At 38.3% G+C, this 11,419-nt stretch overlaps 1 protein-coding gene across 2 annotated transcripts in view; it reads left to right on the forward strand.

Moving 5' to 3' along the window:
- The first annotated feature begins 2,224 nt into the window (after window positions 1–2,224).
- Map3k7 (mitogen-activated protein kinase kinase kinase 7) overlaps window positions 2,225–11,419 on the forward strand; it is a 59,472-nt gene continuing 50,277 nt past the window's right edge. For both annotated transcript variants that reach the window (XM_004628198.2, XM_004628199.2), the window contains exon 1: window positions 2,225–2,757. In XM_004628198.2, the coding sequence (XP_004628255.1) occupies window positions 2,638–2,757 (120 nt within the window). In that variant the 5' untranslated portion in view covers window positions 2,225–2,637. The remainder of the gene's footprint in view (window positions 2,758–11,419) is intronic.

Consider the following 11,419-nt stretch of genomic DNA (forward strand, 5'->3'; position numbering starts at 1 on the left):
AAGACACTCAGGCAAGAGAGCTTCTAGAATTGCTTCAGAAAATGCAAGACTGACAGGGTGTTTGAAGTGAGGAGGCATATTTTGAGGGCAGTGAATGGTAATTTGTCTTTTACTATAACACACATTCACTATGTTTTGAAGACTCCTTGTAAACAAATGAATGTAGCATATATGGACAAGTAGATGGATAAATATACAATAAAGCAAGTATGGTAAATCGTTAAAGGTAGAATTGTGGTTGGTATATAGCAAATGCTACCAGAGTCTCAACTTTTCTGTATGTTTGACACTTACAGTAATAAAAACTTGAAAGTCAAAGCAGAACTGTATCATGCCTATAGTGATTAGCCCTTTCCTCAGAACGTTAGCCCCAGAATAAAGTACAGTAATTAGATCTCACACTCCAAGAACAGAGAGAACAAGGCTACTCATTTTTTCAGAATATATAATAAGTTATTTCTTGAATACCTATTTGGAAGAATTCCCTATAATAAAATCAAGGTGTTACAGAGAAATGAGGCTAGATTTGCAGAATGATGCCAAGAGCTGACCATTCTAGTTTGGAAATGTAAGAGAAATAACAGGTGAAACGCTTATCCCATTCAATCTGATTACACTTGGTTATTAACACACTGCACACAAATTCACATGTCCTGATTTCTCATTTGGAATAGCTTGATGTTCCTCTGGTGAAACAGGAAATGCACCTTTGTGTTGGGTGACAATTTTTTACCTTGCTTTTGACATCTTAAATTTAGGGGTCTTGAGTTAAGGAAAGATCTGAGCATTAAAAAGAGATTGAGCATCATATTATCAAAACAGTACTAGAAGCTAAGACTCTCAGTAAGATCATCTAGAGAAAATATGTTCAGTGAGAAGTTATTTTTCCTTTCGTTTTTTAATCCACTTACAAAATTTTCACAAATTGTTATTAAATGTCACTAGACCTACAAAAAAGTGATATATTTTCTAGGAGTTCAAAATAACTTCTTGCAAAATATAATGACCCATTTTTAATCTCCAAGGTGTTTAACGTACTTCTCTACAAAATTTACTTGGTTGGTCACTGGTTTATTGGAAAACTCTCCTCTAGCGACCTCTGCATTACTACCGCCCTCCCCCAACACACACATACATTGTGGTAGGGACTGAATCCAGGGCCTTGTGCATGCTAGTGCTCTACTGCAGTTACATCCTCAGTTCCTTTTCAGTCTCCTATTGAGTGTGACTCGCAAAAATACACCCTTGGTTCTTAAATCCTCATTTCTAATCCCAATCTTTCCACTTGCTTCAGATCAAACTAACTAAAGTTTAACACCTGCCTCTTAAAACTGAAAATTGTGTTGGCAATACAACATAAGAAATACTATCTCCCTGCACCACTAGGGGCTTGCTGCTCCCGGGGCTTGATGATTTGGTGAAAGAGTCTGGGCATGGTGGTGCGCACCTCTAATCCCAGCGCTTGGAAGGCTGAAAACAGGCGAATCACTATGAGTACGATCTACGTAGTGAGACCCTGTAGACCCTGTAAGTACATTACAAAACAAAACAAAAAACCTATCTACCTTGACGCGGACTGATCTGCCTCGTAAGAATCACACTGTTTTAATCTCCCTAAATTTACTTTCTCATGTTCTAAAATAGGGCCACAAAAATATCTGATCACATATCGGTTAGAAATGTATAACACTAGTGTAGCTACACACTCGTAAGTCTTGAGATGAACACAACAAATTGTGTCAAATTGTAAATACCTTATCTACAATAACCCGCAAAATTTGTAATATCAAAATATCAACTTCTCTCCACGGGCACTCGTCATTCATGGTATTAGCTCGGGTGACATGCGCTCTTACAGTGAGCCGACTTGTAGAATCTCTTACAGAATCTGAGAGTCGCTAAAGGCAGCAGACACAACGTATCCGATCCCCCACACTGACGGAACCTTCTGCAGTCCAAGGTTTCTTAAAGAAACAGCTCAAATTTGTTTCGACTAAAACTGAAAAGCTTAGCCACAAAAACATAGAACAGTCCGAAAAATACTGAAAAACTTCCCTGCCCGTCTGCAGGCCGCTCAGAGAGGGACATGACATAATTCACGAAGCAGAACCAAAAACGCAGGTTTCATCTTTCCCGCGGCTCCTCAGCTAACCACTAGCACTGCATTTCCGGCGTGCCCTGCGCCACTTCCGCTCGCGCATTTTCATTGCGTAATCGGGTGGAATCTCGCGGTACCAGCCGGTCAGCGTGCACTTTTGACAGAGGTCTCGCGAAATTTGTTCTGCCGCCCCAAGACCTACCGTTTCGCTGTCCTCCACCCCACCCTAAACCTGTCCTTCCTTTCTCTTTCCAAATCGCAAAATTCTCCTCCATTTCCTCCAGCTCACTATCTTCCTCTTGGTTCCGATTTCGGACCGGAACCGGAAGTGCGGTGGGCGGAGCCCGGCAGTGGAAAACCCTGCGGAGCCGGACCCGGGACACCGCTGTGGCTGCTGTCCTGTCCATCGCCACGGATCGCCGGGGGACAGGGCTGCACGACTCCAGGCTGAAGGTCGGCCCGGAGGCGGGTGAGCGCAGGTCTCACCCGAACTGTCCGGGCGGCACTGTCCCCGGGTCCCCCGGGCGCCGCGAGGGATCATGTCTACAGCCTCCGCCGCTTCTTCCTCCTCCTCGTCTTCGGCCAGTGAGATGATTGAAGCCCCTTCCCAGGTCCTTAACTTTGAAGAGATCGATTACAAGGAGATCGAGGTAGAAGAGGTGAGCGAGGTCTGGCACCGAGTCGGCGGCTGCGGCCGCCTCTGCCTCGGTCGGGTGCGGGCTCGGAAAGTGCCTCCCTGACCACTGTAGTTCGCGAGGTCCCTCGAGACAGGCTGTGGAGAGGACTCTTGGAGCTCAAAAGCCGTCTTTTACCCTAAATTTGGCACTGCCAGTGAGTTTGACTTTGAAATTCTAGTGCCTGGGTTTGGTCCACCTCAAACAAGAGAATGAACAGGTGAAAAATCTTGTTAAATGAGTAAATCATCAAATGTAGTAAAATATGTTCTTCTGCAGAGCAGTATTGGTAATATTGAGTGCTCTGTTTGCATTCGGGTTGACTTAGATGAGGAAAAGATGTTAACCGCATCGTGAAAAGATAAATAAGGATTTTGGTGTCAACCAGAATGTAACACCAGACCAGAAATCTCTGTTAGTAAACCGAGCCCGATCTTCATTCTACAATAATTTATTTTAAACTAACGTATTTCACTGTGCATTTAGTATTTCCTTTCGAATTCTTACAGTAGGTTGGTTCTAAGAATCACACAACTTAGAAAAATAAATATATATGCACATATATCTGTATTTTTAAGGTAGGTGTTACCTTTCTATAGTACAGGTTCAGTGTTTTGCTTTACCCATACTGTAATGCTGTAACTCCATGAAGTATAATAGACTGAATTATCTTTAACAATCTAAAATTACTTTGCAAAAGCAGTAAGTTTAGAGTAGTAAGCTTACTAACATTCAGTGAATACATTTTTCCTGTGCATATCTTGGAAGAATAATGGATTACAGAATCATATATTTTTATCACATAAAGTAACTTTAGAGAATATCTTGTTCATTGAGAAAATTCCCATCTGACAAGGTACTGTGGGGAGAAGACCAAGATTTAGGGTGTTAGAGAAAGGTTTAGCACAACAGATATACCACTTATTAGCAGTGTGATTTGGATACAAGTGTTCTAATCCCTTTTACTGTTACTTTATTTAATTATAAAATCATGATAATTTCTATTTTGTTTTATCTGTAAAAGAGACCCAATTAAACAGTACATACAAAATACCAACACAGTCCCTGATATATTTTATTTAGCTTAGTTCTAGAGAAGAAAAAACAGTGACCTCTTTGAGGTCAAGTAGCTAAAAGAAGACCTGTATTTTGAAGAGGAGAAAAAAATTTGCCCCCCCCAGAGACTATGATAAATTCTTTTTTCAGAAGTGGATAGTTGATCCAGCTTTCGTGGCTAACATTCTTTTTTAAGAATAAAAATTCAGTGAGTCAGTGTACAAGAATTGCAGTTTTTAAATAAGCATTTATGTCTACTCCGCGGTGCATTGCTGTGCTTGTAGAGTACGAATTGTTATATAATAATAGTTTGTACTTCATGGTCTACCAGATGTGCTCACAGACTTCATATGATTCTTAACAGGCTTAGTTTTGCACACTACTTTTTACATTCTTCACGGAAAAATGTGTTAGCAAGTATCAATTTGATGGCTGTCCTTCCTTTACAGTCATTCCATTTGTGAGTAGGTTTTTACACTTAAATCCCTTCTTTTCAGTTCTGTATCAATCATTTGAAGTTGGGAAATGTACTGAAGACATTTCTGAGGAGTATGTTTGTGTTTTTACATGAAATTTCCTATGATTTAGGGTTTTCTTTTTATTGTTGGTCTAATACAGTCTTTTTTTTTTTTTTTTTGAACCGGGGATTGAACTCGGACCCTTGCGCTTGCCAGGGAAGCCATTATTCCACTTAGCCATCTCCCCGGCCCCTTCTTCTACATTCTTAGTACCCAGTTTCACAATAAAGATTTAGTCCTTTCTGATGTCAAAACCATTTCATAATTTTTTATTATGTTCTTTATTTGCACACATTAAATCAGTGTAATATAATCTATCAGTGGTGCCCAAAGGAAGGCATACAATAACTATTTGAACTTAGATTCCACTTCTGGATTAAATCGTGAGTAGGAAAATTGAATGATGATCCAAACCAAAACTATATTATATGAACAAATATCTTAGTAATTCTCTCATCTCTTGACATAGACATGGTATGTGACACCCACAATTTAAGGGAGGAAAGGTTTATTTAGACTCATAGTGCAGTCTGTGGTGGCCTGACTCAAGCACAAAAGTGGAATGATAAATGACTGCCACAGAAGAAAGCTGCTAATGGTGTGGTAGCCAAGATCCAGGAAGGGAGATACATGCTGGCATGCAGGCCCCAGTGTCCTTGCACCCTCCAGACCCCGTCTCGTAAGAGCAGGTCAGTTGTAACAGCGCTGGTGATTAATCACTTTCCAAAAGTACTACCTCTCAGCTCTTGACAGTTTTGGGGCTCATTCTGCTGCAAACCACAGTAAGTGTTGTACTTTTAAATTTAAAAAGTTATATTTCATGTTTCTCAAATAAAAATACAATTGAATTAACATCATATCAATATAATTTAAAACTATGTAAAATAAGAGTTCATGGCTGGCCAGAGAGCTCAGCAGACTAAAGTGTCTGCTTAGGCAGAGCGCAGTGGCTGGTGGCATGCCTTGCAGGCCCTCCCCCCAGGGCACGCTGAGATGGAAGTTGAAATTGCGTGGTGGCACGCCTGTAATCCCAGTGCTTGGGAGGCTGAAAACCGGAGAATCACTCTGAGTCCCAACTACGTAGTGAGACCCCATTGACCCTGTAGACCTTGTACTAAATATTTACATAAAAAGTTCTTATGACAGACCAAATATTTGGTAGGTAGTTCTTCTAAGATATCAAGTGCTTTTAATCTTGTCATATCTAACATTCTGGCTCAGTACTGTGGCACTTCTTAAATTCAGTTCTGCTACTAGGTTAGATAAGTTGTCCGCCTTAGAAGTCCACCTGCATACTTTTTAAGTCATTAAGCATGAAGTGGTTACGAACAGAGCAATATGTTAAAGCTTTTGGGGCTGGGCATTTAGAAAATTAAGATGCTTTTTTGGTTGTACTGTAATTTGTTTCTTTGACAAGTCTCTTTTTGGGAGCCAGTGATTTACCTTATAAAATGAGAGATTGAATAAAATAATTTGTTCCAGTTCGAAGATAAAAACACATTCATTGTTTCCAATATTTAAGCTGTTTCCACAGTAAGCTTAGAAGTTCTTAAGGACAGTGATCATGATGCGATCTCTTGTGGAATTTACTTAGCGACCAACTAATTTTGGGTAGACAGGGAAAATGGCATTCCTATTTTACAGATAATAGCAAGTAGTCCTAGCATTTGATTTGCCAGAAGCCACAAGTAAATGGAAGAGCTGGAGATAATATGAAATTTCTTGCTCATGAGTCACTTACTCTTTCCACTGGATTTACAGTGTCATTTAGTTCTTTCTGAAGTACTCTATAATGAAACCTTATTCTGGGGATGAGGATATAGAATATGATTTTCTTTATTGTAGTTAGCCCTGAGCATTTAACAAACATTCTCTGCATAATACTGCTGAATTTCTATGGAAAGTAAATAGAAGAATCCAAAGACTTTCTCTAAAATTATGAACAGTTAATTACATTGGCAGAACTGTGAATTTAAAACTGTGAATATAGTCTACGTTGAAGACATAATTTGGAAGTTGATTTAATCACAAGAGTCCATGAAAGGGTGACAAATGGTTTTAGTAGGTTTTAAATAACATGACCATCATGAATTTAGAAAGTCATTCACTGCTGTTTCTAGACAGCTTTTCCCGCAGAACTTCACATGACTCACTCCACAAATTCAAATCTCACTTCAGATATCCCTTTCTCAGAGCATCTTTTTACCAGTGACCTAAAATTGTCAGTTCTGTTATCCTTTGTAGCACTTACTAGTAACTGAAATTGTGCATTCTCACCAAAATACTGCATAAAGTGTCTTATCCACACCCCAAAGCATAGCAAACCGAGGTTCTCTATCAGTACTTACTGAAAGAGCAAATGAAATTATCACAACATAATTGTGAGAACTAATTGCTCATCTTACATTATGCAGAATGAAACAGGGTTAGGATAAGTTATGTGACTTGGCCATGGCAGTGTTTACACTACAGCGAGGGCTGATTTTTATTCCAGGGTTGGTTCCATTACACTCCGTTATGCTTAACTGACACTCTTGTTTCACAGAAGTAAAAGATGCTGTGCAGAGCCAGGTTCTGTGAGTAAGCCAAGTATGGGTGGACCTTGACTGCAGTACTGAAAAGGCCCTCTTTACAGTGATTGATTTGTAAACAAGAGATGCACAATACTGAATGCACCTGTAGTATATGAGCAAGCGTATTAGACTTGTATAATTGCTAGAACATTTGCATATATTAAGCTTCATTAAAGAGATTCACAAGGCTTTTTTTTGAAAGCTAAAATGTTCTAGGAAAATGTAGAAAGAATTTTAGCAGCATATATGTTTTTGTTGACTTAGGTAATGTACAGTTTACTGAAATCAGAGAAAAACCTAAATTTAAGTGGTGTAAATAAATTTGTCTGTGTATTTATTAGTCACTATTTAATTATGAATACCCAAAATTAACTCCTTCCTTGTGAAACTTAGTTACCAATGATTTCACCAGAAATTTGCAATGACTTTTGTAGTAAACAGGTAGTTACAGAGATAATTTTTTTTTTAAATCTTACATGTGTATGTTAAAAGGTAAACTGAGAATATTAAAGGAATGGCCTATGAGATGAGTAAGATGGTTATGGCAGGCTTTAAAACACTGTATGAAAAAATTCAGAAGAAAGAATAATCAAAACTTTACATATCATCTGTCTCGTCAGTAGATGACAATTCTATTCTGCCACAGTTTATTAATAGATATTGAAGTTCTCAAATAGTTGGAGGCCTCACGTCCTAACTAATAACTGTGAGATCGGTGCTTGTTCTGTCATGTTCCACATTTCTGGCCAGAGTGATGGCAGCATAGCCAAGGGTCCATTCACATAGTCGGTCGAACAGGGCCAAACCAAACTGACAGCTATCGTCACTGAACTAAAAATAACATGAATTGGGGACAAGAAAGATGAACTATTTCATAGTAAATCAAGAGCACAAAGGCATATATCCTTTTTATTTAGTTCAGCTTATGTGTTTATTATTTTAATCTGACTTGCATGAAGGAATGTAGTAATCTTTTACCATACAGAATTTAGTTTTTAACAATTTCTTGAGAAAATTCTGTTTGTGGTTTTATGCCTTCCTATAATAATTGCATGGAAATATTTATATGCAATCTCTCTAGTCTTCTATTATATAACTTAAATCTACTGTTTTAGTAAAGTTGTAGACCTAAAACTAAGTAAGCTAAATCACAATTGCATACCTTAAGATAATTAATATAAAACATTTAATTTAGAAAACATTAACTGAAGCACTTGGGAACTGAGGCAGGAGGCACCCTGTGAGTTCAAGGGCAGCCTGAACTGCAGAGTGAAACCCTTTCTCAAAAAGACAAAGAAATGAAAACATTAATTGAGAAAAAAAATTTCTAAATTGACTTTTAATACTAAAGTCCTTTTGGCATTCCTCTCTGTATTTGCAGATGAGGGATTTTGATGATATGTGAAGTATTTGTGTAGGTTCTGTTTTGAATGTATACACTTGGTAGAGAAGATACTTGTAACTTGAATGTGTTGCCTGGTTTACAGTCTTGATGAAAATTCATCTTTGGGGAAAATTGTCATTCAAAATAATTGTTAATGATAACATTTCATAGAAATTTATATTCAGATATGAATACAATTCAAACAGCATATTTGACTTGTAATCTTGAATTCGAAATTTGTTAGTTATATAGGATATTGCTTGTTTTTCAATATTTTGTAATGTGAATATTGGGTTTTTCATTGTTTACTTCTGTCGCCAGTATGTGTCAGTAGTAGCCATCTTTGCCGCTGTGTTCCCCTAATCACTGTATGTCAAAAAGTGCTGAGTTGTTTGTAATGTGAACTGACTCCTTCTCTGACAAAGGGCATAATTTTCTTAAGTTTTAAGTTTGGCTCTTATAGACCAATCTGCTGGTTTCTCTCCTTGCTATCTTATGGTCTCAATTAATGTAATAAGGAAATTTGTTATCAAACTATTGGTATTAAAAACATTTTCATTGTCTAACTCAGGTGGATGAGGCAAGAAATACAGGGTTTTTTTTTAAATTTGTACACAATGTTTTCCCCTCAGCAGAGTGTTGTTTTGTACTGTCAGTCTGAGAGAGCTAAGGTATAGACAGTAGTTTACCTTCTTTACCATTGAGTTCTGTTGTAGCCCTGGTCTCCACATTTCAAAAAATTATTTTTCAGTGGTAAAGTAAAACACTCTTTTGTATATGTGTAGTTTGAAAATTGCTTATGTGTGGAAAACTAGATACAGTATTTTAAAGCAATGGAAGCTGTAATAACAATTAACAGAACTTAAGTTATAGTTCCTGTACTGTTATCCACTTATATCTCAAGTTGAGTAATTGTGGTTTTTTGTTTTTGTGTTTGTTTGTTTTAAGGGAGTGTTTTGTCTCCAGACAAGGTTTTGCCCTATAATCCAGGATGGCTTTGAACTCAGGTTGGCCTTGAACTTGTAATGCTTCTGCCTCAGTCCTCAGTGCTGAATAAGAGTACCACCACAGCCCCACGGGAATTCAGCTTTTGATACACAGAACTTCAGTTCTTCCACCATTGACTCTGTCCCAATAACCTCATCCTTTTGAATTCAGAGCAGCCCTTTCATATGTTACAGTTTATATGTATTGCTCTGGACACCTTGCGTTTATTATCATTTTAGATTCCCTTATTTCACTGTATATGTAAAGTGTCTTGTGGCTATAATGAGAGTGGTGCTACTTGAGGCCATGGACTGTCATCTTACATAAGTATCTTATATTTCAGAATATTCTGGAAAATTACCTTCTCAGGCAAAACAGAAAAATTATCTTGTCCTCAATTACCCATACAATATTTTGTTTCCGTGGTTTTAAATTAAAGATTCAGAGTCAGCCATCGTAGCACTAGGTGTCACTTGCAGATCATGAATAGTACTATGAGCCCAAGGCAGTTTTTCAAACAGGTGTGTGAGCCACAAAAGTACATAATGTTTAGAATCCCTTTATGAACACTTCAAAATAGAAAAATGAAACAAAAGACAAGTCCTCCTGAGTACCAGTTGCTCTAATATATATTTGTAAATACATGGCTGAAGAACATACTAAACTACTATGTCATAATCATTTATTCATAATTGTGAATTCAGCGGGTAAGGTAGTCTCTGTGTATATCTTCTTTGTTTGCTTTTTTAGTTCTGGGAATCAAACTCTGGATCTTATGCTTGCCAGATAGGTGATGTGCTGTTGAGCTACTTCTCCGGTGCCCCCACCTTTGTTTTTTTTTTAAGTGTATTTAGTACAGGGTCTCATTACGTAGGTTGGACTCGTAGTGATTCTCCTTTTTTTAGCCTCCCAAGTTCTGGGATTACAGAGATGTGCCACCACATCTGGTCTCATTCTCCTCCTCAGCATGCCCCAGGGGTGGGGCCGCCACAGCAGGCCCAGGATGGAACTGTGGTCTAAGCAGGCACTTTAATCTGCTGAGCTATTAGGCCGATCCCATTTTGTCACTTTGAGTGGATACATGCTACCAATTTTTATGAATTCCAGTTTTGCTCCTTGGCACTGTGCGACTACTAATCTGCACTCCATCACTGTCAATTTTTCTTCCCTGGCCATTTCGTAGAAACTGACTCTTCCCTGGCCATTTCATAGAAACCTGTGGTCTCCAGTGCCTTGCTTCTTTCACTTAGCATAATGTGGTTGTCTGTCTTCACTAGATAGATCAATCGATCGATCTCACTACTTTATGGGGTTTTCTGAGTAGTATTGCATTGCATAGGTAGTAACACATGGTCTACCCTTCACCATGGCCAATCTTTTTCCATCCATATTTTGATCCTTCCCCTGTATCCCCTACCTTTCCTCAGTTATTTCAGAAATAGTGTAAAGCACTCATTATATGTTCCATCTCTTTTATTTTTCTAAATTATCTTTCTGTACTTATCTTACCCATGTTAATTTTTTTCTGCAATGAATAGATTGCTTTACGTTCTTTATGCTTCCTTTTTTTATGTTGGCTTTACTTGAGAATGAAGGAGTGTCTAGACTGAAATGTGTCAGATTTTGAAACTTCATTATCTTCCACTTTAATGAAACTCACGTATCTCATGAGACTCTTTCTGTCGCTGTGACAAAATGCAAAGATAAATAACTTCAGGGAAGAAGGGTGTATTTTGGCTCCCAGCTCTGGAGGTTTTGGTCCGTGTTTCCTGAGCCCTGTTTTGAGCCTGTGCCGGGGCACATCATAACAAGGACTGTGTGGTAGAAGTCTCTTCATTCTATGGCTGCTGGGAAGCAAAAGAGAGAGAGACAGACACAGAAGGGGAATCATTTCCCTTTCAGGGCACACCTTGAGTGACCTGACTTCCTCCCACAAGGTCCCAACACTCCTGTAGTGCCGCTAGCTGGGGACCAAGATTTCAGTGCATGCACTTTTGAGTGACATTTAAGATCCAAGTAGAGCACTTGTACTCAGTGGCAAATCCAGATACTGATTACACTATTTCTGTATTTTCTGTAAGATTAAATTATCAGTTTCTTTCTTTTTTTTTTTTTTTTTTTTTTTTTTT

The sequence above is a fragment of the Octodon degus genome, unplaced genomic scaffold (assembly GCF_000260255.1).
Source record: "Octodon degus isolate 3935 unplaced genomic scaffold, OctDeg1.0 scaffold00022, whole genome shotgun sequence".
In the NCBI taxonomy this organism is placed as follows: Eukaryota; Metazoa; Chordata; class Mammalia; order Rodentia; family Octodontidae; genus Octodon; species Octodon degus.